This window comes from Tetrahymena thermophila, assembly GCF_000189635.1.
Source record: "Tetrahymena thermophila SB210 genomic scaffold scf_8254594, whole genome shotgun sequence".
NCBI lineage: Eukaryota > Ciliophora > Oligohymenophorea > Hymenostomatida > Tetrahymenidae > Tetrahymena > Tetrahymena thermophila.
The window spans coordinates 269,319-295,849 of NW_002476365.1; the positions used below are offsets into that span (position 1 = coordinate 269,319).

The following is a 26,531-nucleotide window of genomic DNA, read 5'->3' on the forward strand; positions in this document are numbered from 1 at the left end:
GACAAATTAAAAAATACACTTAATAGCATAAAATTAATTGTTGATTTACATGTACATATTATTAGATAAATGTAAAGTCTAACTAAATATCTTTAATTAAATTATTTTTAACTTCAAGGCTAGTCTAGGTATTTTTTAATTAGATATTTCTTAATCTGATCTTTAGAATCTGAGATTTATTTGATTATTTAATTACGCGAATATGCAAGAATATCAGAATATTAATCGGTCATCAAATTTATAATTTTTTATAATCAAACTATGTTTTATAACTATGATTTACAATCTAAAATAATTAATCCCCTTATACTTTGGACAAGCTAATTTAAATATAAATCACAAAGTAGATTTTTTTATAGCAGATCAAATCAAATGATAATTAAAAATTTATGTATCTTATCTTACGCATATTAAGATTAAATTAAATTTCCATAAATCATTTATAAAAATTTATTTTTTCCCAAATACTTTTACAAATATCAGTAAAAATACAAATATTATTTGATCTATTATTTATATTTAAGTCTAATTGATGAGTAAATCTTCGCGAAATCAGAATTAATAAAATATTGAAAAATAGTAAATTAAAATAAGAATCCAGTTCTTTTTTTCTTTTTTCTCAATCAAGCACTTGAACGCTACATAATAAGATTTAATTATATTAAATTGTTATATTAATCTTAATTCTAATACATATATAATTATGTTATTTATTTGGTTGTAATTGTTTACTATAAGAAAATATATCAACTTAATTCTTGAAATAAGATTTCAAAAGTCCCATCTTTCTTGATCTTTTTATATTCTAGCCTACTAACAAAATAGATTTTTAAAATATTAATATTGCAATTTAAATGTCAAAATGCTTATTAATTCTTATTTTATTTAAATAAAATTAATTTTTTACTATTCTAATGTATTAGAAAATTTGTATTTTTCAATTGGTTTTCACTTTTAAATAAGGTATTGATTTAATATCTTTTAAAAACTTATAAAACCGAAGAAGCAAAGCACGTGATTTAATTTACTTAACTTACATTGAAAAATTGAAAATTGTAGAAAAAACGAAATTCAATTTTTAAAATCAGGTAGTATTTTTGTTCAAAATATTAAAGAAAAAACAAATCTTAATTTCTATTGTTTAAAAAATCTAATTAATATTATATTTTTAATGTACTAATTTATATCGAATAGTACCTCTGGATATGTTATAGTTCTAGTTAAATATAAATGGCTTAAATGAATTCATGCTCACCGTTTTTACTATAAATAGATGCTTTATTAACTATCATTAAAGGATTTTGTATTATTTCATTTTCAGATAAATTAGAATTTAAAAATGATCCATTTTAACAGGTATAAATTTTTCTTTTGATTATGCAAATAAGAAATGAGTAATAAATTTATTTGTAAAAGAATAGTGATTTAAATATCAATAAAGGATTTTCTTTTGTACAAAAAATTATTAGGTAAGACAAAATATTTACCTTAAATTACATTAAAAATCAATAAAGTGAGAAATTTAACTTCCTCAAAAAAGATTATTCTATAAAGTTAATTTCCTACATTAAATACGTGTTTTTTCAAAAAAATTACTTGATTTTTCCCTCATATATTGCTAAACCTCTTTAATCTTAATTTTATATTGTAAATAGAAATTAAATTTCATTTTAAGCCTGAATAAAAGTAAATTAATAAACAATTATTTTCTAAAAAACAAAATTATTGCAAAAAAACAGCTTTTTTATATATTTAAGTCAAGTAAAAATTGAGAGAAATTTCATTTTTGTAAATAAAATTAACTTAATTTATGTTCCAAACACATATAAATGCATACACAGCTCCTAATTTCAATATTATTAAAATTTAATAAATTATTGATTGGATAGCTATACATAAAAACATTTAGATAATATTACTGATAAATTAAATTATATTCTGTAATTAAATTAAATTTTCATATGGACAGATTAATTTACATTATTTGATTTATTATTGTTTACTTTTTTAATTTATTTGCTTACTTATTACTAACTAAAGAAAGAATGAGAAAGAGAGAGAGAAAAGAATCACCATCCCTTGGGGAAATCTTATACAAGACTGTCTAGTGCTACCTTTAAATTATTATTTTAATATTTTAGTAATCTAAAAAATAAAAATGAGAATGTATACTGGCTTTCCATTTATATTATATTGAAGACGGACCTTCATAGCTATGCTTTTTTGCCCTGCCATTGTATTAACAACACTCATTACCTATATTGTTATTATTTTTTATAAAAAATTTGTTATATTTTTAGTTATTTCTGTTAAAATATATTTAGTTTAGTAAGAATAAATTTCCAAGTAACTAGCAATTTCTTTGCTGATAAAATTCAAAAAAAAATTAATACATTTAAAAGGTTTAAATAAAATAAGAAAAATTAAATTCTCAATTTTTTTTTTAAGTATTTTTCTAAATTTTAACATTTGATAAATTTTTTCCTTTATTAAGCAATTTTGATGGGCATACATTTTAGTTTTAAATTAGCTTTTCTCAAAGAAACATTGATATTTAATTTAATTTGTGGTTATAAATTGCTTTAATTAACATTCTTGGATTTTATTTTCGTGGATATTAATACGAAAGATTCTTATAGTTTTATAAAATACATCTCAATCACTCAAATAAATTAATTCATAATTTGGTTACAGAACAAAGTAAATGGATAAGTCAAAGCTGATAAATTTGATTGTATTTTTAATCAAATTTGGTAAAGAGAATATTTTAGTAATAGAGATTTTTTTGTTGCAATTAATATATAAAAAATTTATGATTATTTAAATCCTTACTTAAACTGTTTCACTTGAGGAATTAGGAGGTATCTGGGTAGATGATATAGGATTCATTGTTAGTTTATTATGCTTTTGAACAGCTACTTAGAACTAAAGTTCATTTATAATAAATGGAGTCTTATTTCCATACTCTATAGTGATCTCAACAGTATCTGCAGATTGCTTTATTTTAAAATATAGAATATTAACAATAAAAAATCAGAAGATCAAATTATAAAAATTTAAAATATTTTTTAGATAAAATTTCCGACTAATTATTTTAATTGATTTGTATTAGGGCAGAAATAGTTTTTTATATAAAAGAAAATAAAGTACTAAGTATTCAATATGAAGTATTTCTAATTAAATTGTATGTAACAATATAATAAGAAATAAGAGGATAATTTGTGAAATACCCCTAAAATTAAAAATCACTAGAACTACTTTAGGGTTAGGTTTATTTAATTTGATGAGGTTAATATAGAATGCTAAAATAAGTAATTAAGTGAGGAGATTAAGTAATTAAAATCTGTTAAAAACTAGAGTCTATTCAAAATATTTTTAAGATTTTACCTTAGTGCATTTAAAAACAATCTTAATAGTTGCATCTTCGATAGCTGTAAATATGTGTTTTGGTAAAACTGGCTAGCTGACTTGCATTTCTCCAAAGTCATCAAAATTATTGTTTGAGGTTATTTTTTGATTAGAGATGGGAGTAGTTGTTATTTCTTCGTCTCCACCGAGTAAATCAATTAAGTTTTTAGATTGTTATTGCTCATTATTTTTCTCTTTTTAAGCCTGTGTATTACTTTAAGAAATTTATTAGTTCTAGCTTTGGGAAGGTAAATCATCAAGTAAGTCAGTAATTAGATTTTTTTATATTTTGTTATCATTTTGAGCTGAAGGTGTGTATGAAGTTCCACCTATTATATCATTTAATAAATCTATACCATTCTATTCTCCCTAAATAGATGAAGTTGTTGGCACATTATTAGCTGTACTAGTACCTCCAATCAAATCGTCTAAGATATTTTGTTAAGCAGTTTGTGCTTAACTTACTGGAGTTTGAGGAATTTCATCATCTTCCAATAAATTTGTTTGCTTTTTTTAGCTTTACTCATCGACAGGCTTTCTATTAAATAAATACGTAATTTAATATTCGATATATTTCAAATCATTAAATATCTTTTTGTAAGAAATATAACAAAATAAAAAATGTTCTATCAAACTCAGTTTTAATTAAAGTAGAATAGATAACAAAAAAAATTTATTTATAAATTTAAATTATTTTTTTTGTTTATTTACTCCTTTTTAAAAAGTCATAGATATTTTGCTTAAGCACTTGAATAAATTAATGAGTTAAATATCAGATAGATATTTCAAAATAAGGAAAATTGAATTAAAATTTCAGAGGAAATAATAGTGTAAATAAATTAAATCTAAATATTACTTAGAAAACTGTTAGGTAGCTTTTGAATATTCAGGATTAGTTTAAAAGATATAATGAACTTAATTTTTCCATTCATTTTAAATTATATGCAAATATTCACAGGCTCTCTTCTGAACTTCTGGGGTTGTTGATGTAGTTAATGGGTTTAAAATGTTTACATAATTTTCTAAAGTTAAACTAGTGAACTTATAGAATAATTTCATTAAGCAGTTCATGCCATATTCTTTTACGTCATCATTTTCAACATACTTTTCAAAAACTTTAGAGATAAGGTCATATACATCTTTTTCACTAATTGAGTCTTCTGAGCCTTGAGTGGCTGTTACTAATTTATGGCCATACTCACCAAAACAGTATAAAGAGACAACTGCCAAGCCTGACTAATCAATTTTCTGTTTAAGTGCAAAATATAATTTTTATACAGCATACTATTACAAACTAGGAGAAACAGATATTAGATTAATTAAATTGTTAGTAGTATCTTCTTTGGCGTAGCTACCAGCTAAACTGAGCACTTTGATGATCTATTTATTATTGTAATTAATTTTAGAAAATAATTAAAAATTTTTTAGTTATAGCTTACAGTATCAATTTGCCATCTTCTATTAGGTGCGTGAGAATCTATAATCATGCAAGTCTTTTTATAATTATAGAAAAATATTTAATATTTTACTTAAAAATAATTCGATTCTGAAAATTAATTAAGTAATAAACAAGATATTTTCTATTTTAAGTAAAAAAAGATAGAAAAACAAGTGTTTTTTTGTAAAAATTTAGGCTGCTTTCAAAAATAATTCTAACCTTTAAAACTAGTTCTGGTAAGAAAATTAGTTGTTCAGGATCCATCATATGATTCAGTAATTCTTTAATAATACTCTCTACATTCTCACTTGAAGAGACCATAAAAATCAAATCTAATGCAAGTTGCTTAATTGAAATATCTTCTTCCTTTAAGCATTAAATAATTGTTTACATATATTTCTAAACAGTTTTTAGATCGTAATTCAAAACTTTCTATAGCATAAAGAGAGAAACATATTTAATGTTTGGTTCTGCGTTTTTTAAGAACTTTCCCAATACATTTATGCATAATATTTTTAACGAGCTAGTACTGCCTATCTCCATAACTGTCTTTACACATTCATATAATACAGCACTTCCACTATTTTTATCTCCATTTGTATTTGAGGCAACCTTTTTTGTTAAAAAATAATTGTTGTAAATTTAAATTGTAAAAGTTTTTTATTTCAAAAATGTATTTTTTAAAAATAATCTCAATTAAAATTGAAAATGATAAAAAAGTTTTCTAAAGTAAAACCATTTTAAATTTACCTCTCCCAATATACCACTAATTTCATCTGCTACGTGTTGCTTTCCTTAAGCCATCATTCTGAAGAATTCTAAAATAGAAATTTACAAAAATGGGTCATTAACTCCATTTACATCAAATTCTGCACTCATATTACTAATAAGAGCTTTCAGTATTTTTTTCAAAGGAGTAATATGCTTATAGAAATAGTTTTTATTTTCTTCGTTTAAAACAACTAAAGATTTCATTAAAGAGACAGTACTTAATAGCACACCTAATAAGTTTTTCAAATAATTTATAAGAATAATATTATATAATAAATAAAAATTAGACAAAATTTTTAAATATTGTAAAATTTATTCCAAAATCAATTAAAATAATTTTCTTCTTTCACCAAATTCTTTTAGATTTAATAAAGTTTTTAAAATAAAAAAGTATTTTTTTTATTTGCATTAAGATTATTTCATAATAAATTATATCAAAAATAGATTAAACTTCTTATAATCAGCTATTAAATAAATACATTTAATTATTTCAAATTTTATTTAAAAAATTTTGATTTTAATAAAATAATTGCATTATATTTCTATAAAATGATATTATTGAATTTTCAACTTATTTGTGAATGCTTTAAAAAAATGCTACAAATTTTAATTTGAAATCAATAATTTTATTTAATTTTTGTAAATGTTTATTAATATCTTATTTTAGAAAGAATGCCAAAAACTAAATTTTAAGAAATATAGTTTACCATGATGCTTATCCTCCATCAAGCTATCTATTTATTATACTATATCGGAAGTTGCTTCAGGTAACTTTTTAACCATTTTAATACAACATAATGCTACTTTCTTTTTAATAAAAGTTGATCCAACTTAGAATTGCTTCATAAGATCTGGAATCAACTCTCTACACATTTCTGTAGTGCAAATTTCATTTAAAGCTACAATAGCTAAACTAATAACGTAATTATTCTAGATATTTTAATAAAATAATTTATTTTCGCTTTAAAATTAAATTTTCTTATAATTTAGTCATAATTCTATTGTTTTAATGTTTTTTTTTGCATTAAGAATTATTATAAAAATTTACAGTGTGATTTAAGTCAATATGAATTCTATTAGTGGCCAACATTAATATTTCAGAATGTTCATGGAAAAGTTAACAGAGACCTAAGTACCCAATTCTTTTATTTCCATAATTTGAAGAAGTAATCAATTTAAGGCATTCCATTTAACCAAAATCTGTGTTATGACCTAACATAGATATGTAAAGCAATTTAGCTACATCCTTTGCTCTTGTTTCTTCTTTATTTTACTTTAATTTTAAATAATCGAATAACATATTAGATAAGCTAAATTAGCTTTGGATATAAAAAATAATTTTATTTATTAGTTGCAATTCAATTGCTTATAGTAGTTTAAAAATACATAATTTATTTATCTTTTTAAATTTAATATGATTGTAATCATACCAGGAATCTTTCTCTAATTAGAGCTTTTTCCTTATTGATTAACTCTCTTTCCTATGCAGCTGTTTTACATTCCCTCACTTGCTTTATAATATCTTTAAACTCATGTAAAGGGTGTTATTTAGTAGCTCCCTCTCCTGGCTTGCTAATACTCATTTCTTAAATTAGATTTATGTTCCAAAAATGAAATTTTATTTAATTTGTTTAATATTACGCTTAAAATTTTTATCTTATGAAATTTCTCTTTCTAAATAACTTTTGATAGAAGACTCTATCTTTTATTTATTATTAGATATTTTTTGATTTATTAAAAATTGACGCTCACAAACAAATAAACACAAACATTATCAATCCAAAGGCCTTTATTTATTATGACCACTTCAAACAAAGATATGTATGAATATTCATTTGATATACAAATATATTCAAAGCATCATTCTCATTCATTTTTTGAATTAATTATCAAAAAATATCTTTAAATTTTATCAGTCTAATTTAATTTTCATTTATAATTTTAATTGGGCTATACAATCTTATTAATTCTTTTATCAATCATTTTAATTTTTCTTAAATTTTACAATTCAAAAATAACAAACAATCATAAAGCTTTTGCTTTAACATTAAAATAAAATGATTTTTAGTTTTTTTTTTTTTGTGTTTTTCAACTATTCGAAAAATTTAAATAAATTCAATTTTTATTTAATAAATTTATAAATTCTATTCAAAAATGTCAAATAAAGGTCACAAAAATTAATCTAAAATAAATATTTCAATTTTTACTAAAATAATTATTCAATTAAATATTAATTAAATTCAGTTCTTAAAAAATATTATTTGAAATTTTTTTTTAATTTAGAATATTTTATTTATTTTAATTTTTTATAATTTTGCATTTATTTTTTTAATTTTTATTAATAGTTGAATGTTAATTTAATAAATTTTTAATTATTTCATTTGTCTGTTAGTCATTTTTTAATAAATTTGTTAATTTTTTTTGTTCTTTTTCTTATTATTGGAATTAAATATTTCTTATTTATTTATTTTTTATTTTTTTATGATTTCAACGAATATATTTTAATTAAAATTTTGATATTAATTTTTATTGATGGAAAAAAAATAAACTGTTAGAGTTAATTTAAGACAAGCTCAAAAGCTTTGTAAGTATATCGCACTAGGGGCTTCATAACTAGACTGCTAGCATATAGTAGAAGAGTAAAAATAGAGAGGAAAGATTAAAGAATAAATCTATTTCCTAAGATCAGCATTTATTTCTGTTTTAGATCTTTATTAACAAATCTTTTATATTAGTAGCGGATTAAAAACTTCTTGGTATAATGTATCCTTCATAATTAAAGCAATGAAAAACTTGGAATTTGAGATCTGTTAATCTTTGATCTGTTAAATAAATTGTTGTGTCTTAGTGTATCATTTTGACATAAGGGTTTTTGGAGAAAGAAAATGAAAAAAAGATGTTTGCATATTTAGAAGTGTTTGGTTTTTTTTGATAGTTCCAATCGACCTTTCAGCGGTGATTTCATATTAAATATTTTTTAGATAATAATTTAGAGTCTACCACTATGCATTTTTTAACATTTTATCGTTTAAAGAAGTGGATTTCGGTTACCAATTTAAGATTTGCCTTATGATTGAAAAAATTGGGCATTCGGGTAAACATCTTGATTATCTAAAGACTATTTTTTTGTTATTTTCTGTTAATTACAATTATTTAGATTTTTTAATTAATTACAAAAATTTTTTATTTTTCTTTTTTATATCAGCATTAGGAAATTTACACAATTTCTTAAATTTTTTCTTATCTTTAATTAAGAGTGCTTGCTAATTAAAAAATTTCTTTACTTTCTATGCATAATTAAATCTAAAATAATTATTGCAAATGAATGTTTGTTTTTTGAAATTCCAAATTCATAAAAATTGTCAATAATATTTGCCTTCTATCGATAAAATGAAACTAAATAACAGCTTAACTCAAAATATTAAAATAATGTTTTGGAAAAAATATTTTAAAGTCACTATCTACTCCATTTTTAATTGGCTTCTTGAAAAAATCTAAAAATTTATATTATATGTAAAAACTATAAAGAAGGAGTTGTAAATAGAAGATTTATAAAATATATGAATGGATTTATTTATTTATTTATCAAAAGCTATTCATAATTTCATAGATTATTTGATTAAAATTTCTAAGCAATAACAATAATCAATTAAGAGTTCTCTTTATTGCTTTTGCTTGCATGCATACATGCTAGTTTGATTGCTTGATTGCAGAAACAACACAATGAAAACTTTCTCTACTTTTCTTTTTATTCTTATTCTTTGATAAAAAATTATATAAAAATTAAAGGCATTATTAGAAATTATTAATAAAAAAATTATTAAATAAAAAAGAGAGAAAGCAAGAAAAAAGAAAGAAAATTTATATTGCGCAAAAAGAAATGAAGTTAGATCAAATTATCAGTTATTATATTACTCCTGTCAGAAGATTCGATAAGAACTTGACTGCTGAATAAATTTATGAATAGTATCAATAAGCTGCTCAATTCAACGAAATTGACGCTTTCACAAATATTCGTTTCCACAGAAAGTTCAAGGAATATATTCAAACTTAAGAATAATCTGACTACCTTTATGAAAAAGCTAAGCAAATTTCTACTCTTGCATAGAAGATGTTCGAAAAGAAATTCCCTGAATACTACACTTAGTGAATTAATAAAAGTGAATGACAACAATCTTAGGAAAATCATAGCAAGTAGCCTATTTGTTTGGAGAGATAAATTAGGAATTTGATATATTTTATAAGATTAAGGAATAAACTATAGCAATAGATGATATAAATATTTACTGTCTTAAGCATTTAAGATAGTGCGTATATCATTTAGAGTTCATTTTTATTAAATTGTATACATTTAAAATACTTGTAATTGTTAATCATATTTCCACTTTGCATAATTAATTTCCTCTAATCAAGATTCATTATGATTGCTTTCCTCATCTGTTTTTCATTTTTTAAAAACGATGATTAATTAATTGCATGTTTAATTTTGTTAATACAAAAAAATAACTATGGAGATTAGGTGTAATATAGCAGACATAAAGACTTTCAATTTCTATAAAATTATATCCATACTAACCAATTAAACTTAAGATATATAATTATCTATAATCTATAAACTTGCTCACAACAGCAACACAATAAATCCTACATTTATCCCAATAATATTTCAATCAAAAATTTTCAAAGAATTTTATTGCTTTCAATATAAAAAGTATCTTTTAATTTTTTAGGATTTGATCAATCTAATTAATAAAGATATTTATTTATTTAAGTAAATATAATAGAAATTTTTATAAAATTAATAATTAATTAATTTATTTATTTATTTTAAATCTTTTACTTATAATTATAAATATTTTGACTTGTAGATTACTTTTTAAGAAAAAACTTCATTTACAAAAAATAATTTATCTTTTATTGAATAAAATGATAAAAGTGATATTATTTTATTTGAATAAAATAATAAAAATGTTTATAAAATAATATTTTTCTCAAATTTTATTTTCGATTTCGAGCTTTGCTAACTATTTTCTGTTGAGATAAGTTATGCGTTGTGCATAGTATTTAGTTTCTAACTTAAATATAATCTCTTGATTATGAAATAGAAGATTTTGATTTTTAAACTTATCAATTAATGATAATAAATAACAAACATTTCTATTAAATTTAAAAGATTTTTATGAAATAAAGTAATATTTCATTGAAAAATACATGTAAATGTATTATAATAATTAATTTAAAAACAAAAATTCAATTTTTTATTTATTATAAATGAATAAAATTTAAAATATTTCTCATTTAAATTGCAATGGAATTGGATAGAGGTCAAATTAAAGTATATTATAATGTAGGCTATTAGAACTATTAATTACATATATGAAGGAAATGTTAAAATGATTAGTGATATAAGAGTAGGTGCATTCTATAACACTTTAAAATTTAATCAAGATCAAAGACAAAAACTTAGAATTGTAGAGAAGTTAATTTGCTAAATAAATTAAATAGAATTTCAGGATGGATAATATGAATTATGTTTAATTTATTTGATGAGTATAATCAGTAAAATAAATAAATAAATAAAAAACAACAATATTTGTATAATCTTATAATAATTGCTTAAAATTTAAGGGAATAGAAGTGAAGATTATAATAAGCATTTAAATTCAGTTTATGAAATCTTCAAGAAATAATCCCGTTTTACTTTAGCTAGACTCTCAGTTTCTTTAGTAGCAAAATAGCTGCCAATAATGTCAAATCTTGATATAAAACGAGGAAAGTTTAGTTTTATCTCATGTTGATTTATATAGATAAGATATTAGATATGATGCTAATTCAAATTGTTTGAATTTAAACGAATTTAAGTTAGAAAAAGGGACAAATAACAAAAGTTAGCACAAAAGAGCAACATAGAAAAAATAATTAGATGATAATATTAATAAATCTTGTGCACTTTTTACAGATAGTGAATTTCCAGCTGGGATAACATAGTTAGTAGGAGAAAATATCTCTCATTCAAATACAATTACAATTTAAAAAGATTAGAATGATATAGTTTGGAAACGATCAACAGAGTTTTTAAAAATTCAAAAGAGTATTTTTGGGAAAAACGGCATTCAAATACATAAAATAAAATAAGGCACTTTAAAAAACTGTTATTTATTAAGCAGTCTTTCATGCTTAGCAGAAAGACCAAGTAAAAAATTAAATTTCAAATAAATTAAATAAATAAAATTCATTTCAAAATAAATCTTTTAAAAGTTAAAAACTTATTAAATAATATTAAAGAAAGGATAGCTAAACTCTTCAAAAGTAGATTAATCAGTAGATATGGATTATATTCTGTAACTATTTTATTATTTCTTATATTCATTGTTAACACTTTATTTTTATAAATTATACACAATCTTGAGTTATTAATAAAAAAACTGAAATTTTTTTTTCAATTTTGTTTGATCAGTTTTATCAAAAAAATAAATAAATAACCAAATTTAAGTAATGTTCAAATTTTAAAGAATCTTATTTTTATATAGGTTTTTCTTTATGTGAATGGAGAATAGAGAGAAGTAATAATTGATGATTTATTTCCAGTTTATCACCAAACTGGATTATTTTTATTTGGAGGTTAATTAAAATAAGACCTTTGGATTTTATTGGTAGAAAAAGCTTGGGCAAAAATTCATGGAGGATATATGTACCTTGATATGGGAACAATGAGAGAAGCATTACATGATCTAACTGGAGCACCATGTGACAACTATTTCTTAGAGAATGAAAAAGAAGATGAAATTTGGATTTTAATAACTCAAGCATTATAAAAAGGATATTGCATCACTTGTGGGACTAAGTCAATAAATAACAAACTACTTCCTAACAATACAAGGATGCAAGATCATATCCTAAATGAAATGGGGCTTGTATCCTCACATGCTTATAGTTTATTAGGCGCCTATATTTTAGAAGATGCATCTAAAACAAAGATCATTAAATTAAGAAATCCTTGGGGAAAAGATGTAAATATTTATTAATAATTAATTTATGATTTTTCATTTTGAGGATTCTTTTTTTATGGTAAAAATTTAATTTTTCTGAAAAACTGAATTAGAAAACGAAAAGATTGCTCAATTTATTTTATTCAAATCTTTTTTCACCTTTAAAAAAATGCTAATTTTATCCTTAAAATAAATTCAAATTTTAGATAAAATAAACTCTAATTTTTCTTTTTATGTATAAAAAAAATGAGAGATTTTTTATAATTGTTGATATTAATCAATTAAAAATTATTTTTTGAATTAAATTATAATAGGAATGGAATGGAAAATTTAGTAGAAAAGATGAAAAATTCTGGGAAAGCATTAACAAAGAATTGAAAAAAAAATTAGGTTACTAAAAGTCAAAAGATGATGAGGGAATTATCTTTATGTAGTTTGAAGATTTTTTTAAAAATTTTGCAGATCTATAAGTGTGCATGGTGAATGATAGTTATAAGTACACAGCTTTCAAAACAAATTAATAAACTGACAAGAAATATTTTTATAAAATATCAATTTCTTAAAGTGGGGAGTATTTTATTACAGTTAATCAAAAAGTTAAAAATAAAAAAGAACAATATTTGTTTGCTGGTGCTAATTAAACAGATTATTCTTAAGTAATGATGACCTTAGCTTAATGGGATAGTAAATACAAAAGATATATTTACATTGATGGAAATTTAGACTGTTATCGTGAAGTATATACAAAAAAATCTAAACAGTAGATATTTAAAGAAGGAGATTATATTTTGTGTGTTAAAGTTAACTGGATTAATCAAAAGGATAACGATGAAATAGTAATTAGCTCCTATGGAGTAGACTCAGTTAATATTTGTCCCATCGATCCAATAGAAAATTTTACTAGATATACTATGTTATAGCATGCTATGTTTTAAAGTGAAAACAAAAAATGCTTAAATAAATACATGAAGAATGACTTCTGGATATGCATGAGTTAAATGCCAGAAGGTTATATTTATATAGCAGCTTGGAATAATGTAAAAGAAAATAACTAAAATATTAATTTTTATAGAAAGAATTAAAAAATTTATCATAAAAAAAGTAGCAGTTTTGTTGATGACCTTTGTAATTAATAAAAATATGATCATTAATAACTGAAAAGCTTTGATTTTAATTGCAAATTTATTATTAAAAATATGGATGGATTAAAGCTTAAAAAGCCATTTAAAGAAAATATTATTAATTTTTATCTTAAACCTGGATAGGCTGATATTGCCTTAATAAAATGCAAAGACTTAGAGTAATTACAAAGTTTTGATGTGGAATAATAGTTTATATTTTGATAAAAATGATGGAATTAAATGTTAATTAAAACACAAATAAAATAAAACATATTAAAAGAATAAAAAAAAACAAATTAAATATTTAAATTATAATTTAAATTAAAAATGCTTCTAATTAAGTAAAATATTTAAATATTTGGTTTTAAATCAATTTTTAAAATGAGTAAAAATATTTATGAGATCATCAGAAGAAAAAAAACCATTAATTATTTATTATGTAAATATAAACAAACCTACATATTTCAATTCTAGTTCTCCTTGAATTATTTTTAATTTTATATATTTATTTATTTATTTATTTATTATTTATCTTTGAATTTGATTATCATTATTTAAGCCTATTTTTTTTAAATTAACTCTAAAAACTTGTTTAAAGAATATATATATTTTTTTAAATATATCAGATTATTTCTATGATTAAATTTAATTTGTTTGAAGTAAAAAGAATTTTATATTGCCATTTATTTATTATGGTTGAAATGGAAAATTATGTTTTTGAATATGATGAATACTTAATTTAATAACACAAAAAAATAGATAACAACAAAATTAATTTTTACAATTTAGTATAGCACAAAAGGTTTTTTTTAATGAAATGTATTTATTTAGTAGAATATAACTTATATTATTTGATAAAAAAAAATATTCATTTAAGCAAGTATTTATTACTTGGTTCACTTGCACATATAACATTGGTGTTGAAAAATAAATAATAAATATTTTTAACAGCTAATTATTTTTAATAGAGATATTTTAATATTTTATTCTATTTTTAAATATAAAATTAATTTTGAGTTTTTTAAATATGAAATTTAAAAAAATTAATATATGATCATAAATTTTCTACTTCTTTAAGTTATTATTAAATGTAGTTGCTAATATTACCTATGATTTATTTTTTAAAAGTAATAAATAATCTATATAAATATTACAAATATACAATAATTAAAGAACCTTCATAATTATAAATTTTCATAAAGATTATTTGAAGAGTTTCATATTATTCCTATTAATTATTTTAGCAAACTATTATTTTAGAGGAACGAACCAAAATTTTATTTTTTATCAAACTTCTTCAAGAAAACATGTCTAGATCTGACCTAAAGTAGTAGAAGACATTTATGAATCTACCTAAAGAGTCTTTTTAGAGTATTGATGATTTGTATTTACACACCGAAGAAGAAGAATAATCTCAAGGTACTTACTAAAAATAAAGATCCAAACTAAGCCAAAATGAAATGGAACATTTTAAAATCACTAAGCCTCCATAGTTAAATTTAGGAGGAGGCATTAGCAAATAAGTTCAATAAAATAAAGTCCTTTTTTCTAAGCCTAAATATTTAATTAAAAGCATTGATAAAGCTGAATACAATCAAAGTTAGAATATACAAACAGAAAACAACTATCAATCTGCAGAAAGGCCATAATCCCCTAAAGTTGCAAGAAAATTTCCTTTTAGTTCTCCAAGCAATCAGCTTAGATCTGAAATGGCTAATTAAGAGGAAGAAAGAGCTTTTAAGAAACCTTCATTCTAATAGCATAATTTAGATTAAATAAATATGAAGGGTAATTTGCCAAGAAATGTATTTTCTCTAAGCTCAAAAAATGATGCTCAAAAAAATTTAATGAATATTTCAGACTTATAAAAACGAATTGCAACAAACAGAAGTGAGTTCCCACAAAAATAATCTCTTACTTAGTTAAAAGAAAATATATTTGCTAAAGATACAAAATAAGAAGGAACTCTAGACTTTAAAACTAACTAATTTTATGGATAAGGGCCAAGGTATGATGGAGATGGCAACTTAGTTACATATTCTTTAGTTGGAAAGCCAGAGTGGTTTTTATAAGCTTCTGAGGATTAAAAAACTCTAAAAAGAGGTAATATTTTAGTAGAAATATTTTAATAATAATAAGCGGAAAAAGATTTTTAAAATAAAAAAACTGTTAAATAAACAAAGAAAGATCTACTGGCTTTATAAAAGTCATTTAATTTTGAAATAACTCTATATTGCAGAGTTAAATATTGCTTTTAAATATGATATATACAGAATGTCTTATTTTTTTAAGTTAAATTAAAATTTATTTTTTTTTTTATGCAAAGATTCTGCAAAGTAATCTAAGTTAAATAAGAAAGTTTCAATGGCTTCTTTTGCAAGCAAAACATCTAGCATCAGGATTAAAAACTCAATAGATACTTTGAGTAGAGTAGATAAGAAAAGAAGAGTAGCCAATTAATCGTTGGGTGAATAGCTTACTAAGGAGTAATTAATTAAAAAATTAGAGAACGTTGAAAATAGAATCGAGGAAAATAAAAAAAATGATGAAAAGGTTTTGGAAAAAAAACAATTATATGAAAAGGTCTAAGAAGAGAAGCAAATGCATTAACTTTCTTACTATGACTCTGTAAATGATAAATGGGAAAAATTAAATTATAAATTATCTGAGAAATTACTAAGACCACCAGAACTATCTCTGTTAAAATCTAGTGTTCCTTAGTTTAGATAAAAAGTTGAGGTCACATAGATTTTGGAGCAAGTGAAGACTCCGAATGAACTACTGGGTAATAATTAATATAAATCCTTTTGTAAATTATATATTTTATGATTTAAATTAGGCAATAAATTTTGGGAAGTTACACTTAGAGATAAGTTTATTGATTATACTAAAATAAAGCTAGGATAAAATGATGAGCCAGGAATACTAAGCGAAGATCAAACAAATTTAAATTAGGAAAGTAATATTTTTGAAAAGAGAGCTTAGTCATCTCATTAAATGAACAGATCAGTTTATAGAGAGTTATCATATTCTAAAGGAACAAAAGTACCAGTATTGTTTAAGAAAGAAGTTGAAATAATAAAACATCCTAAATTACTAAATACAAATAATTAATCTAGCACTCAGTAATTCTAAACGCTTGGATAATATTTTAGTTCTATCAATAGCAATCAATTTAATAGCACCTAAGGAAACACTTTTAATTAATAATAACCTCGGTAACTTCTTTCTTAATAAATGTCTAGGCGACCATACTCCCAATAAAGTGCACAAAATATCAGCTATAGAGCAAGAACTCCTTTTAATTATAATGGATTTGCAAATGCAAATGAATTTATGAATAGCATACAAAACTCCATGTCAGTTAACCACTCTTCTCAAGGGCAAAGGGTTAATCTAAATAACTCTATGGATAAAATACAGTAGTTTTTTACTGCTTTAACAGTTGATGCTGATGAATTAGTTGTAAATAATATAGATAATTATAAATTTTTTAAGGGGAATTTTGTTTATTTTATGATTAAAAATTAAAGATTAAAGGAGAAAATAAATTGAAAGCAGAGAAAGAAGCACTAATAAATGATGGGCATCCTAATTAATTCATTTATAAACACTTTAATTAAGATGAGATTACATAATTAGAGAATCAAAAAAATTCATCGAAATAGAAAGAGTAAAAAGAAGGAGGTAAAATTATTTTTATTGGAATTTAATTTGATTTAATTTATAAATAAATAAATAAATAAATAAATAAATAAAGGAGATTAATTCACGGGAAATACAGATTAAATTAAATAATAATATGTAAATGCATAAAACAAAGGAGCCATATAAAAATAATCAACGTTTGGCAATATGAAATCATCTAACATTTTTGATTAAACTGCTAACAAAAAAGAAGATATGATTTCTAAAAAAAGGAATAACAATAATTAATCAGCAGGAGCTAATTAATATAATAATCAGTCAGAGAATAACCACTAATCTCTAACTTCATAAAAAACAATCACCAACAATTTATTGTCCCAGCAATCAATAAAGATTGGAGGTTTTAACAACCCTTTTCATGTATCCTGAAAATGAAGAAATGTATAAAATATTTTAAATTGAGAAATCCACTAAATATATAAAATAATAAATAAATCAAAAATCAAATATTTTGGAAAAAATAAAAATTAAAAAATTATAATTATATTTTTTTACTAGTTATTTTAGTGTCTTTGCTCATTATATATTTATTATAAAATTAAAATAATATTTTATAAATAAAGAAATATTTCATATAAGCTAGAGATATTTTTTCAGATTAAATAATTAGAAAAAGCTATGTAAATTTCTAGTATATCACATAAAGTTGTTTAGTTTTCTATTTTGTTTATAAATATTTTAAGAAAATATTGAAGTAAAGAGTTAAATAAATATTATATCAAAACATGATTTAAAATATCTTAAATTTCAACAAATAAGATATTATACTTTTGAAGATAGAATTTAAAGTGAAATTAGAAAAATATTAACTACTAAAATCTATTTGTATATACTTTAAGAAAATACCGAAGAAAAAGAGATTACAATTCCATCAAAGTTAATTAATTAACATGAACAAAAAAATTTTTTTAATTAGATGAAAATGTTTATCATAGTTTTAGAATGATATAAAAATATTAACAAAAATAAAACAAATTTTTTTAATTGTAACTTCAATTTAAATAAAATTTAAATATAACTGATGAATTTTTTAATTTTTATTGAGTTTTCTACCTAAATAATTTTTTTTCATAAAAATTTTTAAAAGACTTCGTTCTTTGCTTCTCCTTTTAGATGAGTTAGAAGAGATGAGTTTTTACGGTAATTATTTTTGTAAATTTTTGTAAAAATCAATCTTTATTTTTGGAATATAAAATTAATGAGTATCTTATAAATAGTTTTTAGAAAAATTAAAGTTTTATATTTTTCATTATGAAAGTTGTTAATTACATATTTATGAAATATTATTTAGTATCATGAATTGTTAATTTTTATATTAAATACTTATTTTTATACTTTGAACTTGTTACACTTATTAATGTAAATTAAATTAAACAGAAAAATGCAGAATATGAATATAAATTTAAACTGATTAAAAATAAAACTATAAGATTTATTTATCTATTTATTTTTTAGCTATCAAAAGAATTGTTTTTATTTTCAAATAATTTAATTATATAAAAAAAAATTTTTTTCAATAAAAATAGTGTTTTTTACTTTTTACATATTTGGTTAAATTATCCTTCTAAATTACTATAAAATTAATTAAAGCCTTATTAATAATTTAAATGTAAAATATTAAATGTAAAACATGAATGATTTTTAATTCTAAATTATGAATAAAAGTTTTTCAAATAAAATGAAGATTTATGAGAATGTTCTTTACAATTTTCAATATGGTTAATATTTATATGAAATTGAATAACAAATGATGGATTTGCTTTTGAGTAATCCTTCCCTTTTAGATAATTAAATAAAAATCAGAAATTGTTAAATTGTTAAATAATTAATTTAGAATACTTAATTAAAATAAATTACTGAAAAACAAAATAGTTTGGATCTTAGTTTCAAAATTTAACTTGTCTGAAGCTGCCATTTCAACTTTAAAAACTCAAATTAAACATGTATAACTTTAAAGTGAATGATCCAGTAGTGGCAGAATAAGCTGAAATGAGCTTGGATAATTCCAAAGAGTTTTCATAATTTTACTTGAAAAACGATTTTTAAGAGTAAGAGGACTATAGAATTCGTAAGGGAGACTATAAGCGCAGCAAATTGTTTCAGGCTAATGAAATGGTTTAGCCTTAAAGCGTTAATATTTCTATAGTAGAGGAGAATCAAACTATATTAACAGTAGATGGTAACGAACTATAGCCATAAGATGTGAGTTGCAAGCAAATCAAGCAAAAAAAATAAGAAAATTTAAATATTGTTTCAAAAGAGTTTGTGAGTAAAGAGGGAATACCAAATACACCAAACATACATTATATATCACCAAATATAATTCCCTTATCTAAAGTCTAGAATTATGAGACAACTGTTTAAACAAAAGCGACATTTAATAATTATAGAAACAGCTTAAATTCATCTAAGCTAGGCATTCAATCATCTCCAAATAAATAAAGTGTTCGGAATACGGAAAAACAAATTAACAAGTATAATGGATAATTGATATAAGATAAATCTTCTTTTTCCCCTTTAAATTCTGCTTTAGTGTAAAGAATGATGGTAAATTAGAGGCTTTCCTTTTTTAGGATAGTGTTTATAATTAATAGATTTATATTTCACATCAAAAGAGTTTTAATGCTTTTCCACCCAGAGAAATTGAATTCCCTTTAATTAAATTTGATTGGCGATTTAGCTTCTCAAAATTATGAATAAGACGAATTTGGTATTCCTTACAGCCCAGAATAAAATTTTTATAAAAATTATTTAGAGCAAAAAAGTATAAACAATAATAGCAATAATGAATAGGCAAATTGCTTTTCTTAATATGTAACTAATGTGAATATTTCTCATGAGAAATAAAAAGAAATTGAAAGACAAAAGATGAAAAAAAGAAAAAGAAAAATATTAAGAAAATTATAAAAGCTTTTTGGCATTAATTTTTTTTCTTAGATTTTATAAATGTGCAAGCAAAAGATGAAGAGATTAGCTAAACTTACAATTAATAAAATACCTCTAATAGATTTAAATTCTAATTACTACTATATTTGGCAGACAATAATCTTGATTTGTGATTCGATTGTTATGATTTACATCCCATTTTAAATAAGTTTTTAGCCTATTGAAGTTGTTGAAGTCTATTTGTTAAAGGTAAAAAATAATTTTTTATTGAGAAATAAATAAATAGAGCTTTGTCCTTAAATTTATTTTTTAAAATTTTAATTTTGATTTCAAAAGCTTCACCTGAAAAAAATTGATGATTTCAATTTGAATTATTCGAATAAGAATTTTTAGTTTATAAATATCAAATTTTTGATTTAATCATTTACAAAAGTGTAAGTAAAGCCTTATTAAATAAAATTACTAATAATATAGGTAGTTCTTCCAATAGTTTACTTCATGAATCTGTTTATTAATTTGAATGTATCCGCTTACGATAAAGGAATCGTAATCACTTCTCGCTCGAAAATAGTCAAATTGTATTTTACTAATAGCTTCATATTTGATTTTATAGCTATTATCGCCTCATTTTCTCACAGTTTTCTCCTTTTAATTCGATATTTTTACTCCAACTCTTTGATTGAGTAGCTCAAATCATACTTCATCCTTAATTCAAATTTAAGTGCTGTCATTTAACTTACCTCTCTGGTTATAAAAATATTTGCTTTTTCACATATTTTTAGTTGCTTTTGGCATGCAATAGGCTAGTACTATTACTTTCAAAAAATTGGGTAATTTATAAAAATTGTAAAAAATTCCTTTTCTATTTTATTTTATGTCAGATATTTACTAATTTTAATTTGGTATTAGATAATTTTTTTTGAGGTTACAAATTCACCTAAATTTGATTAAGTAATAAAAGATCGAATAATATCAAATTATTGATCAAATTGTCAAAAATTTTGATTTATAATCAATTTATTTAAAAAGAATGATAAATAATTCTACCCGATTGCTTTAAAAAGTTTATAAAATTTTTATTTTTAAAAATTAGATGGATATACGAGCTTGGATTTTCAAATGAAGATTCATATAAAATCTACATTGTTTGCTTTTACTATGCTGTAGTCACTATGAGCACTATTGGATATGGAGATATTTATGCTAAAACTACTGGGGAGATGCTTTTCATGATATTTGCAATATTAATATCTAGTTGCTTATTCGGATACACAATAAATTAAATAGGTAACAATAAGTTAATTAATTAATGAGCATTTTTTGTTTTGTTTTGTTTCTGATAGCTTTTGTAACCAAAATTAATCAATTACATATATTAAATTTTTCATTTGCAATTATAAAAATAATGAACGAAAAGCTTTTTTTATTTTGAATCTATCATATTAAAATCATTATACTCAAGATCATATACTTTAAAATTAGGGACAATAATTACAGAACTTAGATATAAGCATGAAATTTGCTCTAAAAAGTAAGCTAAACTGGAAGAATATTTAAGTAGACATCAAGTAGATGCAGGATTAAGGAGCAAAGCCAGAAAATATATTTAATATATTTATTAATAAGAAAATATTATGAATAAGGATGGTTAAGAAAACCTTAAGCATTTAAACTCTTATCTAAAACAAGAGATTTAAAAGGATATTAAAACAAAGGCATTTAGTAAAACAAAGTAAATATTCTAATGTATCTCAAGAAATCCTAAGTTTTTAGATAGAGTCGTCTCAATAATAAAGGAATAGTAATACGGACCTGAAGAATTGATTAACTTACCAAATTAGAATTGTAATCCTTCTCTGCACATAATCCAGTATGGCGAAGTTGAAATATTTATTAAATCTAGAGAGAGTAATTTACCTTTTAAGACAATACAAGTAAAACGCATTTATTTAACTTTAAGTTATAATTTTAGATTTCAGTAAATCTGAAACAAATTTTAAAAATCAAGTTTCTTAAGGCTGGGAGTGTATTTGGCTAACAAGAGTTTTTCACTAATAACTAAATAAACTATTTATAGGCAAGATCAGTGGGAATATCTTACATATCTTTTATACAACTTTAAGATTTTGAATCTATTTTAGACTAATTTCCTGAAGAAAAAGAAAAGTTCTTCATGATAAGAGACTAGGTGCTTATAAATAAATAGAATTTTCTCATTTAAGATAGTTGTATTTCTTGCAAATCAGACAATCATAATCTTTAAAATTGCCCTTATATTTTTTATTTTCCTATTATTAATGATGGCAAAAAAATATAATAGATTGTAAACTAAATTAATAATTAAGACTAAAGTCTTTTTAAATAGTAATTTAGGTAGAGGCAAAAAGTGAATGTCTTTAAAAATTTAAATTTACTTTAATCCTAAATAAATTAGTATTAAGTTAATTAGGATGAATTCATTAACATTTTCTATGGATAGTTAGATGAACAAGATCACATCGATGGTAGACTTTTATATTTAAATATATTAATTTTTTTTATGTTATAAAATAATAAATTAGATTAAGATCAAAGCCTGTGTTAAATGAGACCAGAATTCGAAGATACAGATTCAATGTCTTAAGATTAAAATAAAGAAAATATTAATCTTAGCAGAATTAGAAGTCACTCTAATATTTCTCTAAAAAACAATAACTCATATAAATTTCCATTACAAAATTAAGTTGTATTTAATGATTTGGATTCTTAAAAATTACGTAATAGTCATTAAAATAGCTAAATTCTGACTATTGATAAAGAAATGTCTCACAGAAAAGGTTCTAATAGCTATTCTTCAAAAAAAGGAAGTAAAAAATCAAAACAATTTTAAGAAAATGACAGAATATTAACTTAATCTTCTCAGATTGCTTGTGAAAATAAATTTGATTAAAAGCCATCAGATATTTTAATTAAGAATATAAAGAGTGAGATGTTCAACGAAGATATAATTTAGTAGTAAGCTAAACAACCTATTCAAACAGATATTTTAAAAAGAAGTTTTACTACCAAAGGAACAGATGAAGTGGAAATGAAAAAAACTATTTCACGAAAAAAGAGAAAATCTTTTACTCAAGTAAATTAAAAGAAACTATAAAAAGAAGAAGAGGAAAATGAGGAATTTTGTTTAAAAGATTAGGTAGTATTTAGAGAATAACTCAACTAAAATAATACATCAGAAACAAATATATTTACCAATAATCATACCCATTTTTCTAAGAATTTTACAAATCAGTATTAGAATAAAATTCTTTCGAATAATGCTGCACTGTAGTCAGATAAATAAATATAGAATTCATCCTAAATTAATATTCTTGGAGGAGTTAATTCAAACTTATTCCCAACTATAAATTTATAGCCTCTTTTGTATTAAAATTCAAATAGTTTAAGCTCCAAAAATCATTCAAATATTTAGCCTCATAAAACACAAATTTCTCAATCTTCAAACCATACAATCTACAAATAAAAAATACAGAATCCTGTAATATAAATTCTGCCAAGTTTAATAAGCTAATTAAATTAAATTTTTGTATAGAACTAAAATTAAAATAACATTAATATGAACCAAGTAAATAAAAACAGTATTGATCAAAATATATCAAACGAAGAAATATAAACTATTTTAGGAAGAAATATTAACAATTAAAATAAACAATACTTAAAACCTAATTAGTTTACTGATGGAAATATCATACCTTTAAATCTAGATATCTTAAAAAATTACCAATTTTATCTTCCTCACAACAATTTCGATAAGATGTCTCATTCTTATAATTAAAAGTTGAAAAATAAGCTATAAATTTAAAAAAAAGTCTCTCCTAAAAAAATTAGAAGATCTAAAAATGAAATAACCTTAATATAAGATATTCAATTGAATTGATTCTTTATCCAAAATACCATAAATTAGTAATGATATTTTACCTATGTAAATAAATTTGTTGCTTAAAAAAATTACAAATAAAAGCTAATTAACTTTAAATTTAGGTTTTTAATTTATAAAAATAATTATTTTAATATATTTAGAAAAGCTAAAAAGTGATAAAATTATAAAATTTAAAATTTCAAATAATTTTATTATTTTGATATTCAATTTAATTATTGAATTAAATATTTTTGTTGCTGTTTTCTATAATTTTTTCTGTAAAATAGATTTAAACAATATTCCAAATTACCCAAAGTATTAAGTTATGTAAATATATTTATTGTTTTAAATTGTTTCAAATTATAAATCATTATAAATCTACATTTTTTATTATTTTTATAAAAAATTAGTAAACATTTATTAGAGACTGTAAGTAGAATAATAATTTTAATGAGAGTATCAGAATTTATTTCTTTTTTCTTAATATTCTAACTTTTTCATTCAATTTTAAGTAGATTTTTTAGATAAAATCTTTAAGGCTACAAATTTTAATTGTAAAAAATATTTAGAACATCAAAAATGAATAAATATAAATTTAATATAATTGATTTGAAATCAAGCTGATAAATATTCATAAAAAAATATTTAATTTGATTGAAAATTTAAAATATCTTTCTCTTAGTTATTCATCTAATAATATAAATATTATTTTAATTTTTTTCCAAAACATTATTAATTAGTTAATAATAAGTAAATATATTTATTGTTTTAAAAAATATTCAAATTATAGTTCATAATAAATCAAAATTATTAGCTATTCTAATAATTTTACATTTTTTTACATTTAAAAAATAAATAAAAATTAGGAAATAGAATAAATATCAACAAATTCAATAAAATTTTATTTTTAAATTTACAAAAAAAAATAAGTCATAATATTTTTAGTTAAATTTTCCAGTAATTTAGTACTAATACAAAACTTATATAAAGTATCTCATTTGAAAAAATAAGCAATTTTATCAAATATTACATAAAAGAAAAGTATAGCTAATAAGAATAGAATGAAGTATATAAAATACTTGGTTAAATATCTTTTTGCTTGTAATATGTTAATCAATTTACTTGATTGTTTAATATCAGATTCAATCACTTTTTACTATTGATTAAGAGTATCTAATTTATTATTTTATTCGTAAATATTCTTTTACATTTGATTTTATAGTTAATCCATAAAGAAAACATCTTATTTTGCTTATATTAATTTCAGATTTCCAGCAAAAAAATTATTATAACTTTCATAATTCTACTAATTTTATTAAATGTTAAAAATAATTATTATATATTTATTGTTATTTTTTTAATTACTTCGCTTCCATATTATAGCTCTATATCGTTTATAAACTAATCAAGTCCTTAAATTTAATTAGGACAGTGCTTTTGATTTAAAACCAACATCTCTTGATACTTTGCCTATTGTTATTTTAAGTCCATTTAATGCATCTATATCTATTTATTAATTATTTTTATTTGTATATTGTTTGTTCAAGGATTGATTTTTACCTCTCTTTTTGCTTAATTTATATTTTGGCTATTACTCAAACATTCTAAATCCATTTCTTTAAGCAGGTTTTAAGCATAAGTAAAATCTTACTTCAACTTTTAAAGTTTATCTTTTATTTTATATATTTTTATAATGGATGCTTATCAATATTAATTATGAATTAAATAAATACCTTTATTCACATTTCCTACTGATTATTTAATACTTTTGTCAATTTACTACAAAGTGTCGATGTATTAATTTTATAATGATCTAAAGTTTTCATTCTTTTTACTCAAATTCATTTTATTTATCTCAATCTTTTTTAATTGTTCTATTTTTACTATTCGGTATATATTTAATTATTTCTTAAAAACAATATTAAATTTTGAATTTAAAAAATTTCTAGTAAATCAGAAAATAACAGTAAAATTTATTACCAAATATCTTAAATTTTCTATTTTAATTCAAACCTTGTTTAATATGAAATTTTTCATATTCTCACAATATTACATTTAATATTTTTTAAAATTTAAAACACAATTGAAAATTAAATTTACATTTCTTAAAAAAAAGTATCAAGAATATTTTAATACTTTGAAAGTAATAAATGAAAATTAATTTAATCTACAACTATTTTATTTTGATATTACAAATAATAAATATTTAAAATAAGCTAATTTTTATCTTTTTTATGTGAGCGTTAAAAATGCTTTTAAATAAATAATTAATTATCATAAAAATTTTAAAGAAAAGATTAATTTTAAAAAAT

At 21.5% G+C, this 26,531-nt stretch overlaps 6 protein-coding genes across 6 annotated transcripts; 4 read left to right on the plus strand and 2 right to left on the minus strand. All coding sequences in view use genetic code 6, as the record gives it.

Moving 5' to 3' along the window:
- Nucleotides 1-2,069: 2,069 nt before the first annotated feature.
- Nucleotides 2,070-7,200, minus strand: TTHERM_00287890 (adaptin amine-terminal region family protein; the record flags this gene model as incomplete). The annotated part of the gene is made up of 11 exons (XM_001018605.2): nucleotides 2,070-2,114; nucleotides 2,173-2,256; nucleotides 2,833-2,997; nucleotides 3,388-3,946; nucleotides 4,265-4,788; nucleotides 4,848-4,901; nucleotides 5,066-5,458; nucleotides 5,597-5,847; nucleotides 6,325-6,547; nucleotides 6,666-6,890; nucleotides 7,048-7,200. 11 exons carry the CDS (start codon nucleotides 7,198-7,200, stop codon nucleotides 2,070-2,072), a joined length of 2,676 nt encoding a protein of 891 aa, XP_001018605.2.
- Nucleotides 7,201-9,416: 2,216 nt separating this feature from the next.
- Nucleotides 9,417-9,767, plus strand: TTHERM_000287919 (hypothetical protein; the record flags this gene model as incomplete). The annotated part of the gene is made up of 1 exon (XM_012798258.1): nucleotides 9,417-9,767. The coding sequence occupies exon 1, from the start codon at nucleotides 9,498-9,500 to the stop codon at nucleotides 9,765-9,767; it is 270 nt and encodes an 89-aa protein (XP_012653712.1). The 5' UTR covers nucleotides 9,417-9,497.
- Nucleotides 9,768-11,287: 1,520 nt separating this feature from the next.
- TTHERM_00287920 (calpain family cysteine protease) lies at nucleotides 11,288-13,949 on the plus strand (the record flags this gene model as incomplete). Its single annotated transcript, XM_001018608.2, has 4 exons — nucleotides 11,288-11,810; nucleotides 11,903-11,958; nucleotides 12,148-12,627; nucleotides 12,921-13,949. 4 exons carry the CDS (start codon nucleotides 11,288-11,290, stop codon nucleotides 13,947-13,949), a joined length of 2,088 nt encoding a protein of 695 aa, XP_001018608.2.
- A 1,085-nt stretch (nucleotides 13,950-15,034) lies between these two features.
- On the plus strand, nucleotides 15,035-17,804 carry TTHERM_00287930 (hypothetical protein; the record flags this gene model as incomplete). Its single annotated transcript, XM_001018609.2, has 5 exons — nucleotides 15,035-15,830; nucleotides 16,054-16,512; nucleotides 16,567-17,192; nucleotides 17,261-17,414; nucleotides 17,488-17,804. The coding sequence occupies 5 exons, from the start codon at nucleotides 15,035-15,037 to the stop codon at nucleotides 17,802-17,804; spliced, it is 2,352 nt and encodes a 783-aa protein (XP_001018609.2).
- A 2,224-nt stretch (nucleotides 17,805-20,028) lies between these two features.
- Nucleotides 20,029-24,237, plus strand: TTHERM_00287940 (cation channel family protein; the record flags this gene model as incomplete). Its single annotated transcript, XM_001018610.2, has 6 exons — nucleotides 20,029-20,570; nucleotides 20,796-21,151; nucleotides 21,415-21,608; nucleotides 21,804-22,255; nucleotides 22,330-22,825; nucleotides 22,883-24,237. The coding sequence occupies exons 1-6, from the start codon at nucleotides 20,058-20,060 to the stop codon at nucleotides 24,235-24,237; spliced, it is 3,366 nt and encodes a 1,121-aa protein (XP_001018610.2). The 5' UTR covers nucleotides 20,029-20,057.
- Nucleotides 24,238-25,213: 976 nt separating this feature from the next.
- Nucleotides 25,214-26,139, minus strand: TTHERM_000287949 (transmembrane protein, putative; the record flags this gene model as incomplete). Its single annotated transcript, XM_012798259.1, has 4 exons — nucleotides 25,953-26,139; nucleotides 25,780-25,889; nucleotides 25,585-25,725; nucleotides 25,214-25,525 (listed from the first exon to the last, which is right to left on the minus strand). The coding sequence occupies exons 1-4, from the start codon at nucleotides 26,062-26,064 to the stop codon at nucleotides 25,214-25,216; spliced, it is 675 nt and encodes a 224-aa protein (XP_012653713.1). The 5' UTR covers nucleotides 26,065-26,139.
- Nucleotides 26,140-26,531: the final 392 nt, after the last annotated feature.